This window comes from Camelus ferus, chromosome 1, assembly GCF_009834535.1.
Source record: "Camelus ferus isolate YT-003-E chromosome 1, BCGSAC_Cfer_1.0, whole genome shotgun sequence".
Taxonomy (NCBI): domain Eukaryota; kingdom Metazoa; phylum Chordata; class Mammalia; order Artiodactyla; family Camelidae; genus Camelus; species Camelus ferus.
The window spans coordinates 46,581,901-46,600,762 of record NC_045696.1 but is presented as its reverse complement, the minus strand read 5'-3'; the positions used below and the strand labels follow the sequence as shown (position 1 = coordinate 46,600,762).

At 40.5% G+C, this 18,862-nt stretch overlaps 1 protein-coding gene across 11 annotated transcripts in view; it reads right to left on the bottom strand.

Annotated features, from left to right (window-relative positions):
* The window catches only part of BBX (BBX high mobility group box domain containing), a 256,911-nt gene that overhangs the window by 5,874 nt on the left and 232,175 nt on the right, over window positions 1–18,862 (bottom strand). For 9 of the 11 annotated variants that reach the window (XM_014562810.2, XM_032478453.1, XM_032478466.1 and 6 more), the window contains 4 exons: window positions 15,368–15,457; window positions 13,950–14,009; window positions 6,334–6,531; window positions 4,140–4,317 (listed from right to left, as the gene is read on the bottom strand). In XM_014562810.2, coding sequence (XP_014418296.1) covers window positions 4,140–4,317; window positions 6,334–6,531; window positions 13,950–14,009; window positions 15,368–15,457 — 526 coding nt within the window. The remainder of the gene's footprint in view (window positions 1–4,139; window positions 4,318–6,333; window positions 6,532–13,949; window positions 14,010–15,367; window positions 15,458–18,862) is intronic. The other 2 variants (XM_014562811.2, XM_006188951.3) reach the window with 2 other exon arrangements.

The following is an 18,862-nucleotide window of genomic DNA, read 5'->3' as shown; positions in this document are numbered from 1 at the left end:
TTATTCAGAGTACGTGATCAGAAACAGGAGAGGAAGATGAATGACCAACAAAAGCTTCCCAATATATCTTGTTTAATAGCTACTGCTGACTGACTGCTTATGCCGTTTAATTAAAACTCTTCTTATTCTTAAAGCTTCCTTATGTTTCTTTTTTAAGGATTTCTTATCTCAATTCCTCTCACACAACTCAATAAAATACTCTGCCCCTAAACCACCACCTCCATTTTGTAGAGACAAAACCTACGAACCAACAGATTCGGGGAAATTCTCTCAGAAGTAGGAAACTTTCAGTCCAGGGCTACGGTACTAAGACAACAATCTTCCTTTGGTTCTACTGATAATAAAAAATGACAGGTTCCCTTCCTTGACTTGACCAAGAGGAAGACTCTCCTATACTAATTGATAACCTTCAGGTTCATTTCTTGAGCTATGTAATAAGAAACCCTATTTCCAAACTTAAGGACAACAAAAGCAATGGCCTCTGCAGAGAAAGAGAGGTGAACTGTGACTTAAAAAAAAAAAAGAATGAAAACAGTGAAACCCTCCTAACTAAAGAAAAGTCTCACAGGCATATGGAGAAAGAGTGTAGAGAGAAGAAGGCAGGTACCAGCTCTGAGTGTGTGAGAAAATCCAGTCAACTTGGGCCAAAATCAACACATACAGAGAGAGAACTCCAGACAAGATTAAAAACTTCATGGAAATGCTTATCGTTTGGTTTGGACCTATACCAAATACAGCTTATTTTTCATTCAGAATTTTTGTTTAATGAGTAGAAAAAAAATATGGTTTACTTCACGGTTATAAGAAAATTTCTTGATAGGTTCTATAGAGCTTCTCATTCTAGAAAGATGATTGGGCACCTCCTTGACATTTTCTAATAGGCTTACCAAGCTTCAGCAATGCACACTCACTGCTCTGGCCTACGGTGGTCTGCAGGCCACAGCACTGTGCTGACAATATGGAAGACAGCAGCAACGTCTTCACCAGTCTGGCCGTTTCAATACAGTACCTTCTTCAGATTATGTGAAGGAAAAGGAGTTATTTTAAAATTCAAATTGTGTCTGCCCCATATCTATATCCAAGTTTCTTTCCCTTGATGCACAAGAAAGAAAAATAATATAGATAAATTACAACATATGGGGATCCAATAATCACTTGGCTTAAAATATTAAGGAATTTAGAAAAACAAAACATGTGTTTTAATCAAACCTCTGGATTAATCTGTTTATTCATGTGGGGATGCTGTAAGAACCAACTGTTCAATATGTGCAACTCTCTGCTCAAGAAAGATAAAAGTAAAGTGCTATTCTTCACTTTTAAGATTGAGTATGTAACAATATTACACAAAGCCAGAAAAATTTTACTAAGTATTGGAAAAGGAAACATAGGGGAAGAAAAGATGTAAAGTACAATGTTAAAAAGAGAGCAAGAGGGAGAGAGAAACTGGGGTGAAAGCTTACTCAGCGGAAAAAGAAAAGAAGGTAGGAGCATGATGTGGCTGCAACCAGCTGATGGTTCCACCTCCCAGTGGAAGGGCAGGTGGGATTCCTCATGACTCTCTCCGACATGACGATGCTTGTTAAGCAGCACATTAGAGCAAAGGCAATGACACTGGTGTTCAAAGGCTTGGAGTCCAATCTTGACTCAGTTTAGCTGTGTGCTCTTGGCAAGATAACTAACCACCTGTACCATCATTAAAATGGAACGAAAAAGAGACACTTGGCAGGGTTGATTTTTAAGTTAGTTTAATGAGCTTTCCTCCTCATAAAACCCCTAGTAAATAAACAGGCTCTCAACAAAGGTTTACTCCAATTGCCTATTTCCTGCATTTTGTAAAAATGACTTCCTATTTTGAGTTTCTGAACCTAATGTTAAGATTTCTTCTGGCAAGAATGCAAGTAGTACATTGTCTACTTCTAACTCTGTTGACCACCCTCTAAATTATGAACCAAGCAATGCCTAAGCAATGATTAACAGATGTGCAACCCAGCTACAATTACATTAAGCCTATAGGGGGAGGGAGGGCTGGCAGCTCTGCTTTAACGGGTAAGGGCTAACATTACAACTGAGATTCTCAGGGGGAATTGTCTTTCTAGATGTTAAGAACACTAACCATTTGTTAGGTTGATAGTAAAATTCTAGTACGCAATATTATTCTTTCTAATGGGAGATGTTAAAAAAGAAGAACCTTTACTCACACCATTTTTTCTATGCCTGCTAGCTAACTTAGGCAGTCATACCCAAGAACCTCTTACTTACTCATTCACCCACTCATTTGTTCATTTATCCATGGATGTAGCAGGAACTGAGGAAGCTAGGTACATGAAGAATGAAACCAGTGCTTTGCTTTCAAAACGTACTGGGGGAGACAGACCTATCAACAGTTAACTACAACGCAATGTGGCAGCTGGTGTAAGAGTGCGCACAGGAGTGTGCAGGACTTCGGGGGAAGAGAGAGAGGAGTACAAAGGATGAGACGGAGCTGAAGGAGCATCAGCAGTTCATCTAAGAGGGGGACATACAAAGGCAAGAAGCGGCCTTATCTGGATGGGAGTAAGCGATTCTATGTGACTGCAGGGCAGGGAGAAAGGAGGTGGTGACAGGGCAGGAAAGTCTGTTGAGGCTTTCTGCTACTGCAGCTGGAAGTCACAGAAGGGGAGCTGGTTACAGAGCAGAGGCGTGACCAGTCATGCTCAGAAAGGGAGGCTGGCAGCAGCAAGGGTGATGGTGTGGCAGACCTTTCTGAGCCCTGAATTACGACCCCCTCTGAATTCTTATATGACCTCTTGTTTCGACAATTTACGAGGGCACCTAATAACACTGAGGCATGTATTTCTTTCTGCAAGCATTATGAGTTTGTCCTCTGTACTCGGCTGTAAAACCCCACGAGTGGAAAAGTGTCTGCGTATTATCTCCCTCGGAGACTGGAGAAAGATTTTAACCATGTCTGTCAGCATTCACTTGCTATTAGGCACTGTCACTGTACACATGAAAAGGAATTTGACTTCCTGGAAATTTCTAGAGGCTATTTGCAAGGAAGCACTAGAACTGTAATACGACAGGTAAAGAGCAAGAGGCAAACAAAGCTCATGTCGGGGCCTCCTAACCCTGGATGTGAAGAAGAATGGGGCCTGACAGGTCAGTAGACAAGTTGGGCTAGACTTCAAGTTCTTTTGTACTGGAGACTGAAAAATCTAAAAGAGGAGTGCACCTGTGGATATTCCACTTTGAATAAAATTATGAAATACCCGAATTCATAAAATGCTTTTTTTTAACCTTCCCAAAGGATCCATTATGTAGCAGAACACCCAATTATATACTTAGAACTTAATATACTTTCTGTCGAACTTTACTGAATTCAAAGGGCTTGCACCTCTGTGATCTCATCTGATCCTTACAACTTGATGATTCTTTAGGGATATCATTATGCTAAATGGAAGAGGAGAAAACTGAGGCCCAAGGAAATAAATTACTTTGTGGCAAACACAGACAGAGGAGGAAAAATCCAGGCCTCCTCCTTGCAGTGAGTCAGATGCCGAGATGCTTTTTCCTGAATCACACTGTTTTCTTCCACTAGTACCACCACTGCCACCAACACCGTCCTCAATGGGGGTTAGTTACCACATGCTGGTACTGGGACATTAGATTGATTCTATACAACATCCCTGTGGAACGAGAACCTCTTACAGCCATTTTACAGAAGAAAAAAACAGATGGTAGAGAAGTGAATGATCTTGCTCAAGGCTTTACTGTCCAAAGATGGCAGAAATAGGACTCAAACCCAGGTCTGAGACCTAACTCTAAAGCTCATGCATGATGATTAGATAATGCAGCTTCTCTGCTCTCTCAGATTTCTTCTAGAAAGGAAGCTTAGCCACTACAGTCACCGTGAAACACCGGGCTGGCTGGATTCCCCTGTATTTTTCCACACTGCTGAACAGTATACATGCTTGGGTGACATCTCATAAACAAAACTGCTCCTGAACCAAGTCTCGTGAACCCAGTACATTGTGAACAATACCACAAATCACGTCAGAGAGGACGATTCGGGTTTCCATGTCAGTGTCTCCACCCCTGTTCCGTGAAAGGGGCGAAGCTGCACGGGGTGCCCGGCACCGGAGAGGTTCTCCACCGCTAACCTGTGCACATTTTCCATGGCGGCCACCTCCGCCAGCGCCGCCAGGCTGAAGAAGGCGGACACGGCTGGCATCTCCGGGGTGCTGCTCCGCGTCTCCGCGTGGTGTGAGCATTCGTCACTGCAGCCTGTCTCGGTAACTTTAGGGAGACTCCTCTGCAGTTGTTCCTTTGGTTTGTCATCTGTGACGAAAGGAAAATTCATCATGAGAGGCTCACTCTGTTCTCCCCGGAGAAGGGACACGGAGAAAACTCAGTGCCAGACAATGTGAAATGATCTAATATGCTTTACCGTTCGCTTTTGTCATCCACCCAATATTAAGGCTTTTACAGAATCTTTCCTTCCACAGGAATAAAACTCTTTTATTATGCTCAATTGCAACTATGGGCAGCACTGAGCCCTGATGCTGGGCAGAAGCGCTGTGTTTCATCCAAGGTCAGAGTAGGTCGGTGTTGGAGTGAGAGGGAAAAACGGGCCTTGGACAAAATAAAACCCCAGGGACATTCTGCAGAGGGGCCTGTGGATGCTGTACAAGGGCCCTTAAAAACTCAACTGACCAAATTCTTCTGACAAAGCCGCCGCATGTCCCACCATGGCACCTGGGACATTTGGTACGCTGTGTTACCCACACTAGGATGGCCTACACAAATCCCAAGGAGCTTATCTATCCCAGTGAGATCCTAAACTGTTATTTTTGTTCTGAAGACCCACTGAAAGGAAGACAAGGGCTCTCTGGTATTTTTGAAGAGGTGGCTGAAATGTAATGCCAATACATCTGTTGGAAATGAGTACACCTGAGTACACCTTCTTTATCATGCAGCTGTTACAGAGGAGGAGGAGGAGTGATCTTTACCATGGTTTTAAAAACATTTTAACCACGGAAATTGATAAAATGCTGTAAATGTCACACAGAGCATGAAAATGCTATGTGCTTTTCAACATAAAAGGAAATGTTTTCGAAAATCTTCCACTCCTACAAGCAAACGTGAGGCTACAACAATTTACATAATATGAAAGTCACAACAGAATCCCAAGTGGAAAGGGAAGGAGACAAGAGTCTGCTGGACTGAACATCAGGAAAACTAGATTCCGGTCCTCATCCCACTTAGTAGGCTGCTGCTTTATAAAACAAGATTCTAACTAACTCTTTGAGCTTCACCTCTTACGTGACAGGGCAAAACGGGGGGTATTTAATATGCTTTGAGGTTCTAACAATCTCCATATGCAAAACACAAGTGCCCAGAATTCACTAATTGACTTCTCTCTCAGTATACAATGAGTCTCTAGGAATAATGAGATTAACCTAAATCAGATATTTATAAATATCACTCTCAAAAATCATTCACTTACACACTTTTTTTCCCTATTTATAAAAGTCATTATGGACATTTGACCTTTTTCTGGAAACCAGATTAGGCTGAGGGGAAGGAATACTTCCTTCAGGGCAGATAGAATGAGATGCTGGAGGTGCTGAAAGGCAGAAAGGAAACAGCTAGGACCACTAATGCCATTGGTGCAGCACCATAATACTGGAGCGGGGGGTGCCCGGTGTCACTCTCTGACACCACTCCTTAACCAGGGCCACGCAGGCCGTTCCACAGAAGGCCCCAGAACAGCAAACAGACCACAGGCCACAAATGGAAATGGGGACATTCACTGTAAGGTAATGTTTGGTTAAGGATTAGCCCAGAGAACTAAGAAATCCAGAAGCACCCTCAGGCACCCTCTGTGGTCTGAATCAGCACAACAGGAAGTGCGGGGCACTTCCTCAGGTCAATTCACTGGTTTGAATACCAGATGATCTGGCTTGTGGCGACCTGAACAGTGAGCCATGGAGAAAGACAAATTCGTCAGTACTTTTTAGTCTCGGATCTTTGGAAATTTATTAAATCAAGACTGTTTTTGTGCATGCGGAGCAAGGGAAGGAGTTGCTGAGAGCCTTAAAATTTTCCTTTCCTTTCCAGGAATTCCAGATATGCTCTTGGGAAAAAGAGTTATGATTTTAAAATACAGACTAAAACATGTACACTGAGGAGTCTGTAGAAAACCAATTCTTGAGGAGACCCAGAGAGAGACAACGTTACTGTGACCAAACCCACAGAACGGACGCATTTTTCAGTGAGGACCCACAGGTGGCTCACAGTCACTTATGGCCAGCTGCTTGCTCTGGTAACCTGTTTACTGTGCCCTCATCTTACCCAAAGTACCTCCTGCTGGTGATACCCGGCCATCTGCTGTCCTGACAAGGTGTGTGATCTTGGTTTTCCTTGCTTTTCTCTTTTGGCTGCCCACCAAGGGTTCTTGCATTGTTGTTGGCTCTGGAGTGTTGTAAATGGATGGGGCATTTTTAACCTTATAAGCAGGCTCTGTGGTGTTTTTGTCTTCTGAAAATATGGCTGAAATAGGACAAACCATATATATAGTTAACACAAGGCACCAACATTGCTCTTGGAAGGAAACATTTTAAATGTCTGACCCATCTAAATTACATTTAAGAGTTTTCAAAGTATTGATGGAAAAAAAAGAAGTAAAATATTGCCCATAATTTTAAACAAATATATCTATTTACATTTACTTTGATAAATTAAATACAGAGGATTATGATGCCCTCTCTTTCAACAGAATACTGAACCAAGAGGCCACTGGAGTAACATTTTCAAAGTATTTGTAATCTTGCAAGTTGGTAGAGAGGATAGTGTATGCAAATCTGAATAAATTGTGTCCCAAGAGACCACAATTTCTGCCTGTGGTCGCGGGTCTCAGTCTGAGATCCTTTTGACCAGCTAGTCTGGAGAGGATGATGAAAGAAGGTTCTCTTCCTCTGAGGCCACTGAGATTAAGTACGTGCTTCTTAAATTTACAGTTATCATTGGGACATTTGCTTTCAACTTCCAGGTTGGACTGATGAGAAAAGAAGCCACTTGGGGAGGCCTGGCCTCTTCTGCATACTGACTGCTCAGTAAGGACCTGGCAAACACTGGTGAAACCAGTATATAATGACTCTACCATCAGCTGAATTCTAGGAGCAGGTGAATGTGCTTTAAGAGATAATTTAATGAAGTACCACATATCAGTAGGGCAGGGCTCCTGGAAAGGTTAGTTTTAGGTACTCTAATTCTAATGGTAATACCAGCAAACCACTGAATAGCACAGGATTGTATCCTGTTAGTCACTGTGTCAAGAGTAAGGGATACACTTGCCACCAAAGACTTTGCTCCCGGTTCAAACGAGTCAGGAATGCTGCGTCTCTTCATACACACTCATTTCCTTACGAGTTTGCCCCTCCCTCTCTTCCCTCTTAAGATAAGAATATGCAGAAATATATAGATTAAGCATTTAAGAGTATATACTTGTAGTCAAGTTTCCTGATTGGGACTGCTTTTATTCCAGTGACCTAATGGCTTTTGGGTAGGGAAAAGAGACATCTTTCCATTTTTTTGATTATCCAATCTCTTAAGACAGCCAGAGAAATTGTTTTTGATAGAGAAAAGGGGAGTGTGGTTCAGGAAATCAAAGTCTGATATGACAAATTCTGTGCAAACTGTACCAGGAGGATACCTAGAGGTGCTTATCAGAAGGTGGATATGAAGGTAGACATTGGAAGTAAGACAATATATGTAATGTAGGAAGACAAGAAAAGCTAAAAGAAGAGGAAAAGAACAGAGCAAAAATAACCAAGGGTGTGAAAAAAAAATGCACTTACTGGTATAAACACTTGCATAGGTTTCATTTAAAAATTTAAACTAGCTCCCTAATGGGTTTAGGTACATCCTTCAGAAAGGAGGCTATGAATTAGTAAGATTTTTTGCCCTTAAGAGTTTGATTCTGGGCTTCCCGTTCCCAAACAAGTGGGAGATAATATCACTTACATCAAGAGAAAGAATTTGAAGCAGAAATCATACCATGATTTGTGGCTTGGCCTTATCATATTACTGTGTAACAGATGGCTGTGTGTAGAGAGGTTTAAGATAATAGTTCTTTGGGGGAAAAAAAAAACTTATTTGATAATGCTCCCAAACACCTTCTCAAGCAAATAATCAAAAATGAGGAAAAAGGCTCCTTTTAAATTGTAGATCTACACCCCAGTCAAACAGTCTTAGCACATTTATACTTTGATAGTTAGCTTACCATAAGCCAGTGGTAGTATAAATGTATTTTAATTTTTTTTCAATTTAAACTTCAATAAATGCTACCAGAAAAATAAGATAATTTGTTTAGAAACACTCCAAAGGAGTTTAATGACTCTGCATTAGCCCTGAAATTCAAAGCCTCCCACATAAAGAAGTCAAAATCTGAGTTTGCAATAAGCACTAAATAATCTCTATTGGGTATTCACAAGCTTCAAAATTTCTAGTTTCTTATCCAGATCCATCAGTTGATCCTTCTGATTATAGGGGGAACCTTGTGATTTCTCCAGTACGATCACTGCATTATCAATGGATCTTCTACAAGAACTAACTTCTTCCCTCTTTTCCTTCCGCTTCCCAGTAAAATCCTTGCAGGGTACACCAAAGGTGAAGGGTGCGTTACATCAGAACTGCTTACAGAAAGAAAGAACCAAACAGGTGAAGGAAAAGTCAAAGAAAAGGCACAGACATCAGAAGAGGGCCAAGAGAACTGGGAAAGATGACCTGATTTCTACACCAAGACTAAGCAGTAATGGAAATAATAGAGTCAAGGAGAGACTTGGATTCTACGCTTGGCTTTTTAATCTACTAACTGTGGGACCAGGAGTCTCAGTTTCTTCATGTAAAGATGGAAGCTGGACTAGATTAGCTCTAAAGGGGCCATCCATCCCTAAAATTCTTTTTGTTTTGCCACATAGGCTAGAATCAGGGTCCTGGCCAGTGCTTTCTGCAGCCAGCTCCAGTCTCAAGGCTGTAGAAGAGTACCCCCTTGACTAGGGCTGTTAGTTTTTTGTTTTTGATGAGCCTACAGATGATTTCATTTCTTTTCAGTATCTACTCTTTTTCCCACGTGTTTCAGACGAATTTCCTGTGTATTTCAGGCAAAAGAAGCCAAGGGCTGGCTGCAAAGGGACTGCGAATGGGAGGTGTAGTTCAGGCCTGAAGGCAGACCGGGACTACAGGAAGCTTAGAAACCAGCAGACAAGGAACCAGGGGGTCAAAGGCAGACTGGCCAATGGATTACCAGTGATCATCAAGTCCCAGAGGTTAGCGTGCTGGGAGACAGTAAAGGAGTGAGTCAGGTTGCAGACAAGTAAAAGAGGCAAAAAAGGAGAATACACTGGAAGTTCTCATAAATCACTGAAAATGAGGCAATGTCATGTCTCCAGATGTCATCTTCTCTAAACCTACAGTCAGATCAAGAAGTAATCAGGGGGCCTGCAGATGATCCACATTTGAAAAAGGTATGTAATGTGATCTTGCTAGAGTTTAGAAGAGAGGCTAGAATGCTCTGACCCAGGGGTGACCCCCAGAACATCCTGTCTTGTCTGGTGGCCTACACCAATGACAGCCTTCAGGGTCAGTGCTCAGGGAGAAGCCTCTTCTAGGACAGAAGAACTGGGAAAGGCAGTTAGGGTTAAGTCACTACAGTTGACTCTCGAACAACACAAGTTTGAACTGAGCGGGTCTACTTATGAGTGGATCTTTTTCAATAAATGTGTTACTATAGTATGACATAATCCACAGTTGGTTGAACCCGTGGACGCAGAACTGCTGATGTTGAGGGCCTGGAGGGCCAGCTGTGAAGTTACACGTGAATTTTTAACTGAGGGGCTGGAGGGAGAGAGTGTACCCTTAATCCTGCTTTGCTGAAGGGTTAACTACAGTTGTCTAGGACAAAACAGTAGATCTGGGTCCAGCAACATCAGCAAAGCAAACAAAAGCTTAGTGGTATGAAAAATTAATAAACAGAAACCTCAATTAAACAGAGTCAAGAGACCGAAGGGGGAGCTCTCACGCCCTGTGATGATAGCGGAGCTCAACAGGAAGCAGAAAGACTCCTCTCTCTTTTCCTGGCAAGGACTCAGCCAATGAACAGCCGTGGACCTGGTTTACTAAAGCCCTCACAATTTCTTTTTTCCCTAAAAGTGTCTCCTTCCCTGGATGTGTGGGGACTTGCATGTGGCTCACCATGATTACAGACCCCAAATTTAAATTCTCTGCTGATCCTGAATAAACCCATCTTTGCTGGAGAAATAACTGGCAGGCTGTTAGTTTCAGGTCAACAGTGGTGAGGAACAGGAGACAGAAAAAGCTAAGAGGGAAACAGCCCAAAGTTATATACCAGGATAGCAAGGCAGTTCCGTTTTTTTCCCTCCCTGCCAAACTAACGGAAATGTGAGAAAAGGAAGGCTTTTTGTCCTCTGAAAACAAATTAGTCATTTCTCTTTAGGCTTGTAATTGAACACACAAACCTACCCAAACACCACAAAACAAGTCCACAGGGCTGGTTTTTACACTCCACAATAATCATAACACACTTGGAGTGTATCATCTGAGGGTGATAATGGGAGCTCACTCCTGGAGCAACATTAGGAATGTGGCAATAAGAGGCTGTCTTGTTTTCCAAACTCTGCTCCCAAAATGTAGAGTAAGGTTTTTGGGAAAACAGCACTGAGCTTGTCTTGTACCCCAGGAGGCCACTAGAGAGCTCCAGAGTCATGAATTCACATGCCAATTAGGGGAGTCAAACTTGCACTGAAATTATAGCCAAATCTGGAATCTCACTGCCATGGGTTGGTCTCTCATGAGCTGAAGATGCAGTCAGATGCTGAATGGAACACAGGAATCAAATGAATGAGCCTTATCTAAGATCCTGGGGGACTCTGCTGAAGTTATAAAGCGACTACTTTGAACTTGAGAAAAGAGATCAAGTTAGACTAAATATGTGGATCATGTTTCAAAATCTAACTATAAGCCAGATTTTTTTCTCCCCTGTAATTAGATTTATCTATTTGCAAAGAAACTAGTCTTATGGATATACCTAGTCTGAGGTTTTTTGTTTGTTTGTTTTTGTTTTTCTTCTTGTGAGATAGCATTTATAGTTTCAATAAATAAGGGCTATCCAGATACACCTGAAAAATCCGCGGTAGTGGCCAGTGTGCTTTAGCGCTGGTTTCCTCCCTTCCTGCTAATGCTGGTTAGGCTTCAAGTCCTTATCATGTATTTGGGGTTAATAAGCCCTCCCTAAATCTACTGGCGTTGCTGTCAAGATTAGTTTTTACAAAAAGAATACGTGAAAGCCCTCTGGAAACATAAAGCAGTATTAAGTATTAATCATCACCATCAATATTATTACAGTTAGAAACCTCTAGCTTAAGCATGAACATATGACATCATAACTTGGTAGAAAGATAAACACAGTGGTAGAGGTAGGTTATCTTGGTTTATCTGAAAACTTTACCTTGAATTCTAGTCTATAGTCTACAGGCAATCTTTTTTTATGATCCTCAAAAGTTTTAAGAAATGGCTTTGATTTTGAATTTTAAGAGTATGGGGGAAATAAATCCTTAAAACACATTATAAGCTTAGCATTTAAACCTCAGCTGTGATTACTAAGAACCTGAAGATTCCTGATATTTGTGGGGGGGGGGGGTGGAATTGAAAGCCAGCTATACTCAGGGTGGTGTAAAGAAAGGCCAGTGAACTTTAAGTCATCTACTTCAACAGAAGTCAGGAGCAGCTAACAGCTGCATAGCCCCAGTTGAATCAACATTTCATTTAATAGACGTCAGCTACAAACACCTACTAATGAACCTTTTGCCCAGGGTGGCTTACAAGAGTTAAAATTATCCAGATTATGGTTCCATTTTTCTGTTCTTGTATATTTATAACCTCCCAGGTAAAGTTTTAACAAGCAGTGATACAGCCATAGGTGAGAGAGGATGATGCAGTAAAGGGCCTAGATAATTCACAAAGCACAGCCACCAACTGAATCAGTAAATGTAGGGGATGGTATGGAAATAAATAACAAAAATGGTCACTTTAAATTACTGGTTAATTTCCAGTGCTCAAACTGATTCCTTTTTCCCTGGCCACATAAAATGAATTTGCACTCTACACTAAAGGACATGCAATTTTCAATGCATGTTCTCCAAAGTTTTGTTCCATAAACACGAATAATAAATAATAAATATAATTAAATAATAACAATAATAAATATTTTCAACTAAGCCCTTGAGACTGCCTAGAAGAATCAAAATTGACTTGCTTTTCTGCCCTGCAAAGGACAGAAAATTAGGGCTTCAGAATATCGTATTTTCAGCATCACACCACCCACTCAAGGTATCACAGTAATGAAATCATTCAGTGTTAGAGGGGATATTTATAATTCATGTGTTACCATGCTTTATCATCCACCCCCCTCAAAGCACACATACCTTACAACAGAGTACAAATATGGAGAGTGAATCCTAGCGAGGTAAAGAGCTTGTGAATTAAAAACCGCTAATTAGTAGCAGATCTGAGACTAGTACCAGGTCTCCTAATTCCTAATCTATTTCACTCTTTCCACCACCCTGCACGTGCTATGATTTCTCTTTTTATATGAGGTAGGGTTTTCATTGTTTAAAAAACAAAATATTTAGAACAGTACCATTTCAAGAAAAGAGTAATGAGGTCTTAAATGCCTCCTCTAGACTCCTCTGATAGTTCATCACAGCCCTACATTTATCAACTCTGTGCAGAACGTACTTTTAAAATATACAAGAGTGAATGTATGTCAATTTGGGGATGCTAGGATCTAATGCTGAGAGCAGCATATCTTGTTTTGTCAGCAAAGTGCAGAAATGATACTCCACAGAGGTTGTGAATGTGAAGTAACAGGTGAGAAAAGAGATGTACTGCTGGCGTTTTCCGTAAAAGCCAAACGACATAAAAGCAGACATAGCGCATGTGAGCTGTGCCTACCGAGCAACAAAATGAACTTGAGTTTGAATACTTTTAACAATTATCTTTAAAACATGAGTATTTTTGATAAGTGACTCAAGGCTACACGTCCATTTTAATTTTTTCTCCTTTTAATAAAGGAATGAGAGTGTATTTGGGAATCAAAAGACATGGACTTGTTCATTAAGTTCCCCTTTCTGGCCATAAGTGAATCAAAGGATGATCTGTGAGATCCCTCCTAGTTCTCAAAGGAAGTGACTCCTCCGTGAGCACTACAAAAATGTTCAGCTCTTTAAAATATCTAAATAGGAAAAAAAGGAGATCAATGAGAAGAATGAAAGGATGGCCCCTTACCCACCACACAATTAGCATTCACCTAAGGGTTCAACTTTTAAGAGGAATTAGATAGTCACAAATAAACATGACTGTGGGAAATTTTGAAATAAAATCTGCACCTGGGACCTATAACCTTATACTACTCAACGTGGGACTTCTCTTTGGTTATTACCCATAAGCCTCTGGGGCATGCCATTCGATCAGCTAGAGGTACTGGGAGGGGAGCCAGGAAGGAAGTTCAGGTCGGGAACCACGTCCGCAGGGCGCCCAGGTCCAGCCAGCCAGGAAGCGCCCTGTGCTGCACGATGTGACTCCCCACGCAACGTCAGCTGCAACGCTGAGTATTTTTAGTTATACAAACCTCCAATTTCTGGTTATTGTGGTTCAAAGGTTACGAATCCCTCTTTGATAGACTAAACGCCACATGACCCACAGCCTGACCGTAAGTAGGGTCAAAAATCTACCAGTTGTGATTTGAAAATTAAAAATAACCCAATTATGAACACTCAGGTCTAATGTTGTTGGTCGAGCCTGTATGAATTATGCCCTTTTAAACCTACAAAAATTATGCAATTTCCAGCACAGACCACCTGAAATGATACAATAAATGTTGCTTCTTTTACCTTCTGCAGGGTGAATGGCATCCAAGAAGAGTTGCTTGTTTGACCATTTATCCCCACTTCCTAAAAACAATGACAGAAAAGGAAAGTGAGCCTCTACCCCTAGTACAGACACATACACTATAAAAATAAGACAACACGCAAAACTGACTTAAATAACAAGCATTATCAGACAAATGAAGCAGAATTTTACCTCAACTATTTAATTCTCAAAACTGCATTTGCCAACTAAAATAATTAGGTTATATAGGAGATGCATTAAACAATTTTGCCTTTCATAAAATATGTTGCTGGATAATTTCTAGGACTTTAATCAAGATACTCTGAGGATTGGTTAAAAGGTAACGATGAAACCTGACATTTTACCTAGAGTGATACCTCTCCACTGGAAGCAGGGAAAAAATATTAACACACAAAACAAAACTAAGAGGCCAAAGTGGGGGTGAATATAAAACCCAAATTAAGTAAAATGTTACACAAAAGACCACGCAGGCACGTATGTCTACACACAGAAGACAGCTGCAGTTTAAGCCTCATTCCAGAGATACGGAAGGCTCCACATCTGGCCATGCAAGTAGGATGCAAATGGGCATCGAATGAATAGGTTCATGGCAGTCATGACACTAACATGCAGAGAGATGCCAGAGAAAGCCTGACTTCCAGGACATGTGGCTGTATTCAACCAGATGGATTCTTTCTTCTGTGTGAAAGAAGAATGGGAGTCCTGAACTGTGAGAAGAGAAATCTTCAGATGAGCCCTGAAGAGGTTCAAGGGCCATCTAGATCGTAACAACGAGACAGATGCTCAGAGTAAAGGGAGGGTCGAGTGCGTATGTCTCTAGTGCCCTCTGGAAATAACAGTTATGTGAATGAAGGAGGTGGGACGAGTCTAGCAAACGAAGTATATAGATAGAAAAAAAAGAGGTTACGACGTGGGAATGGAATCCTTCTTGACAAGAATCCTCGGGTGTCAGAGAAAGTACAGAAACTGGGGGACTATCACATGAATATGAAAATGATACGATTTCAAGAGGTAGGAAACTGTGGTCCTGGTATGAAGGCTGCCAAACAGTGAAAAAAATCAAGAATAGTTGAAGAAAATAAGCAGAGAAGAGCTTAAGAAGACTAAATAACAAAATGTGCCAAATACAGACAAAAAAAAAAAAAGCAATTTCAGGATTCATAGTGGAACTCTGAAAAGAGACAAACACAGGATTTGATTAGGAATCCAAGAGGAGACCTCTCTTTGCATTTAGCTGCAGAGTCTAGAAATATTGAATGTGCCTGTGTCAGGAGCCGATGACACTGAAGCAAGCAGAGGGGAGGCAGAGGCAAAGGCGGTGCAGTGAAGCATCACTCAAAGATGGATTCACAATGGAGGTGGCCGAGAAACCTTAATGGAGGATGGAAGGCACCAATACCTTTTTCCGGAACATTAGGCTTCTCCTTTTTGTGCTTATATTTGCTGACAATTTTGTGGAATAAGTTCTTTTTCTGAGACTGGAAAGGACCTACAGACAATATTAATATAAATATATTTAAAATTCACAATGCTTCATAAAACAATACTGTGTATTTCTAAACAATTACACCCTCTCCCAACCTGTGGAATAAGCAAACTGAGTCACAAGAAATGTCATCTTGCATCTTTTTTTTTTTTTTCATCTAATTTATGCTTAAGTGCCCTTCCCTGGACTTATTGAAAACCCGGTGAGATTTTCCTTAGAAATGTATTGGGCAGAAGCCTCCATTAGGGCTGAGACTCACTCAGCAGAAACTGCAGATTCAGTGACTAGAGACAGACCACAACCAGTAACAGCAGAGCAGATGTAGTCTGTAATAAAGAAGAGATTTTACTTTAGATTCCTGAATATTACAAAGATGGCATGGGTATTTCCTCTCTCCTAAGAAACTGATTTTTCACAAGGACAGCACTTTGAGGACAAAGATCAGGTTGGCCCGATGGCATTAGATAGCTTTCTAGCTTTTTCTGAGGACATTCTAGGAAGAAAAACGTGTTTAAAAATAGAGAAATATTTGCTGAAACTGTTTGAGGGGGAGGGGAAGCAGGGATCGGGAAATAGGGAGATCTCAGACTGTGTCTTAGTTTTCCCAGATAAAGAAAACTGGGATTTTTCAGTTACCCATCAGAAATGCCAACAATAGCACTGACTTTCCAAAAGTAGGTTGCTTTCTACACTTTGCTGATATTCCTCCGTGAAACTGACATTTTACGTAACTTCTGTTTCCTCATCTGTAAATGTGGGTAATAATAGTGCCTAACTCACGGGGGTGAAATGAGGACTCACAAGGTCAGAAGCTCTGCAAACTGCCCTGCTGCATCTCCCCAGCTACCTGCATCTGCGCCCACGTGCCCTGCCTTCCTGCCAGAGGCAAACTATCTGTGCTCCTGTCTAAAGTATACAATTCAGTAGTTTTTATATTCACCAATACTGGCAACCACCATCACTTTCAGAACATTTTCACCACCTCAAAAATAAATCTCATGTCCTTTTGCTGTGACTGCTCCCTTATCTGTAGTCTCTCTACCCCTGAACAATCACTATCTACTTTCAGTCTCCATAGATTTACTTATCCCGGAAATTTTCCTACAAATGGAATCACAGAATAGGATTTACATTTCATATAAATGGAATCATATAATATGGTCTATGGTTTCTGGATTCTTTCACTGGGTGTAACATTTGCAAGGCTCCTTCATGTTGTAGCATGTATCAGTATTTCACTCCTCTTTAAGGTCAAATAATAGTCCATTGTATGAATACACCATATCTGTTTATCCATTCATCAGCGGATGGACATTTGTTTCCACCTCTTGCCTGTCATGAATAATCCTGTTATGAACATTCACGTACAGGCTTCTGTGCGGATACGTGTATTCATTTCTCTTGGACATCTACCTAGGAGTGGAATTGCTGCATCATAATAGTAAATCTGTTTAACCTTTTGAGGAACTGCCATACTGCTTAACATCCTCAACCAAACTTACTATCTTCTTGACTACAGCCATCACGAGGAGGCAAAACTTTCTTATTCATCAGCGGATGAATAACTTTCTTATTGTGGTTCTGGTAGCCATTTCCCTGATGACTAATAATGCCAAGCATAGTTTTCAAGTGCTTTTTGAGTTGTCTTTTCTTCTTGTTGAGTTGCAAGAGTTCTTTACATATTCTAGATAAAAGTCCCTTCTGTCAGATATGTGATTTGCCAATATTTTCTCCCATTCTATGGGACATTTCTTTACTTTCTTACTAGTGTCCTTTGAAGAACAAAAGTTTAACATTTTGATATAGTCCAACTTATCATTTTGCCTTTTTTTGCTTGGGCTTTTGGTGTCCTGTCAAAGGATCCATTGCCAAATCTGAGGTCATTAAGATTGATGTCTGTGTTTTCTCTGAAAAACTTACATAATTTTAGCTCTTACATTTAGGTCTTTGATCCATTTTGAGTTAATTTTTGTACACTGTGTGAGGTAAGTAAGGGTCCAACTTCTTTTTTTTTTTTTTTTGCATGCAGACATCCAGCTGTCCCAGCACCAATTTTTGAAAAGACTATTCTTTTCCAAGTGACTAGTCTTGGCATCCTCACTGAAAATCTATTTACCAATGATGTGTAGGTTTATTTCTGGACCATCAGTTCTATTCTATCGACCTCTATATGTCTATGTTTATGGCAGGACTATGCTGTCTTAACTACTATTTTTTGTAGCCAGTTTTGAAACTGAGAAGACCATTTTGGCTATTCTGAATCTCTCTCAATTCCACATTAATTTTATGATCACTTGTCAGTATCTACAAAGAAGCAAGCTAAGATTCTAATAAGGATTGGGTTGAATCTGTAGATCAGTTTGAGGGAGTGTTTCCATCATAACAGCACTAAGTCTTCTGATCCATGAACATGGGATATTTTCCCATTTATTTCAATCATCTTTCTTTCAATAATGTTTTGTAGCTTTCAGTGTGTTGCACTTATTTTGTGGAATTTATTCCCAAGTACTTTATTCTTTTTGATGCTATTGTAAATGGAATTGTTTTCCTGATTTCATTTTCAGATCACTCATTTCAAGCACATAGAAATACAACTGAATTTTGTATAATGATCTTGCACATTGAAACCCTGCTGAACTCATTTATCAGCAATAACAGTTTTCTAGTGGATTCCTTATTTTCCTATACAAAAGATCATGTCAGCTGAGAGTCGAGATAGTAATACTTTTTCCTTTCCACAATCTGGATGCCTTTGTTTCTTTTTCTTGGCTAGAACCTCCACTACACTGCCGAATAGAAATGGTGGAAGTGGACATCCTTGTTTTGCTCTCCACCTTAGGGGGAAAGCAACCAATCCTTTACCTTTAAGCCTAAGTTTTTTTGTAGATGTCCTTTATCAGGCTCAGGAAGTTCCCTTCTATTCTGAGTTTGCTGGGTGTTATATGAAAGGGTGTTGAATGTATCAAATGCTTTTTCTATATCCACTGAGATGAACTTGTGGATTTTTCTTCGTTGTTGTTCTTTTGATATGCAATATTATGTTAATTGATTTCTGGATGTTAAACCAACCTTGCATTTCTGGGTAAAATCCCAGCTGGCCATGGTATGTAATTCTTGTATGGATTCAATTTGTTAGCATTTCGTTAAGGCTTTTTGTGCCCAAAGCTGTAAGAGACGGTGATCTGCAGTTTTTCTTTCTTGTCAGGTGTTTTGACATTAGGGTAATACTGACCTTATAGAATGAGTTGGAAAGTGTTCCTTCATCTTCTAATTTTATAGACAAGCATAATGAAAAACTTGTATTAATTCTTCTTTACATGTTTGGTAGAATTCAGTGGTGAAGTCATCTGGGCCTTCGACTTTTTTGGGGGGAGGGCACTTTTTTGATTACTAAATTCAATCCGTATA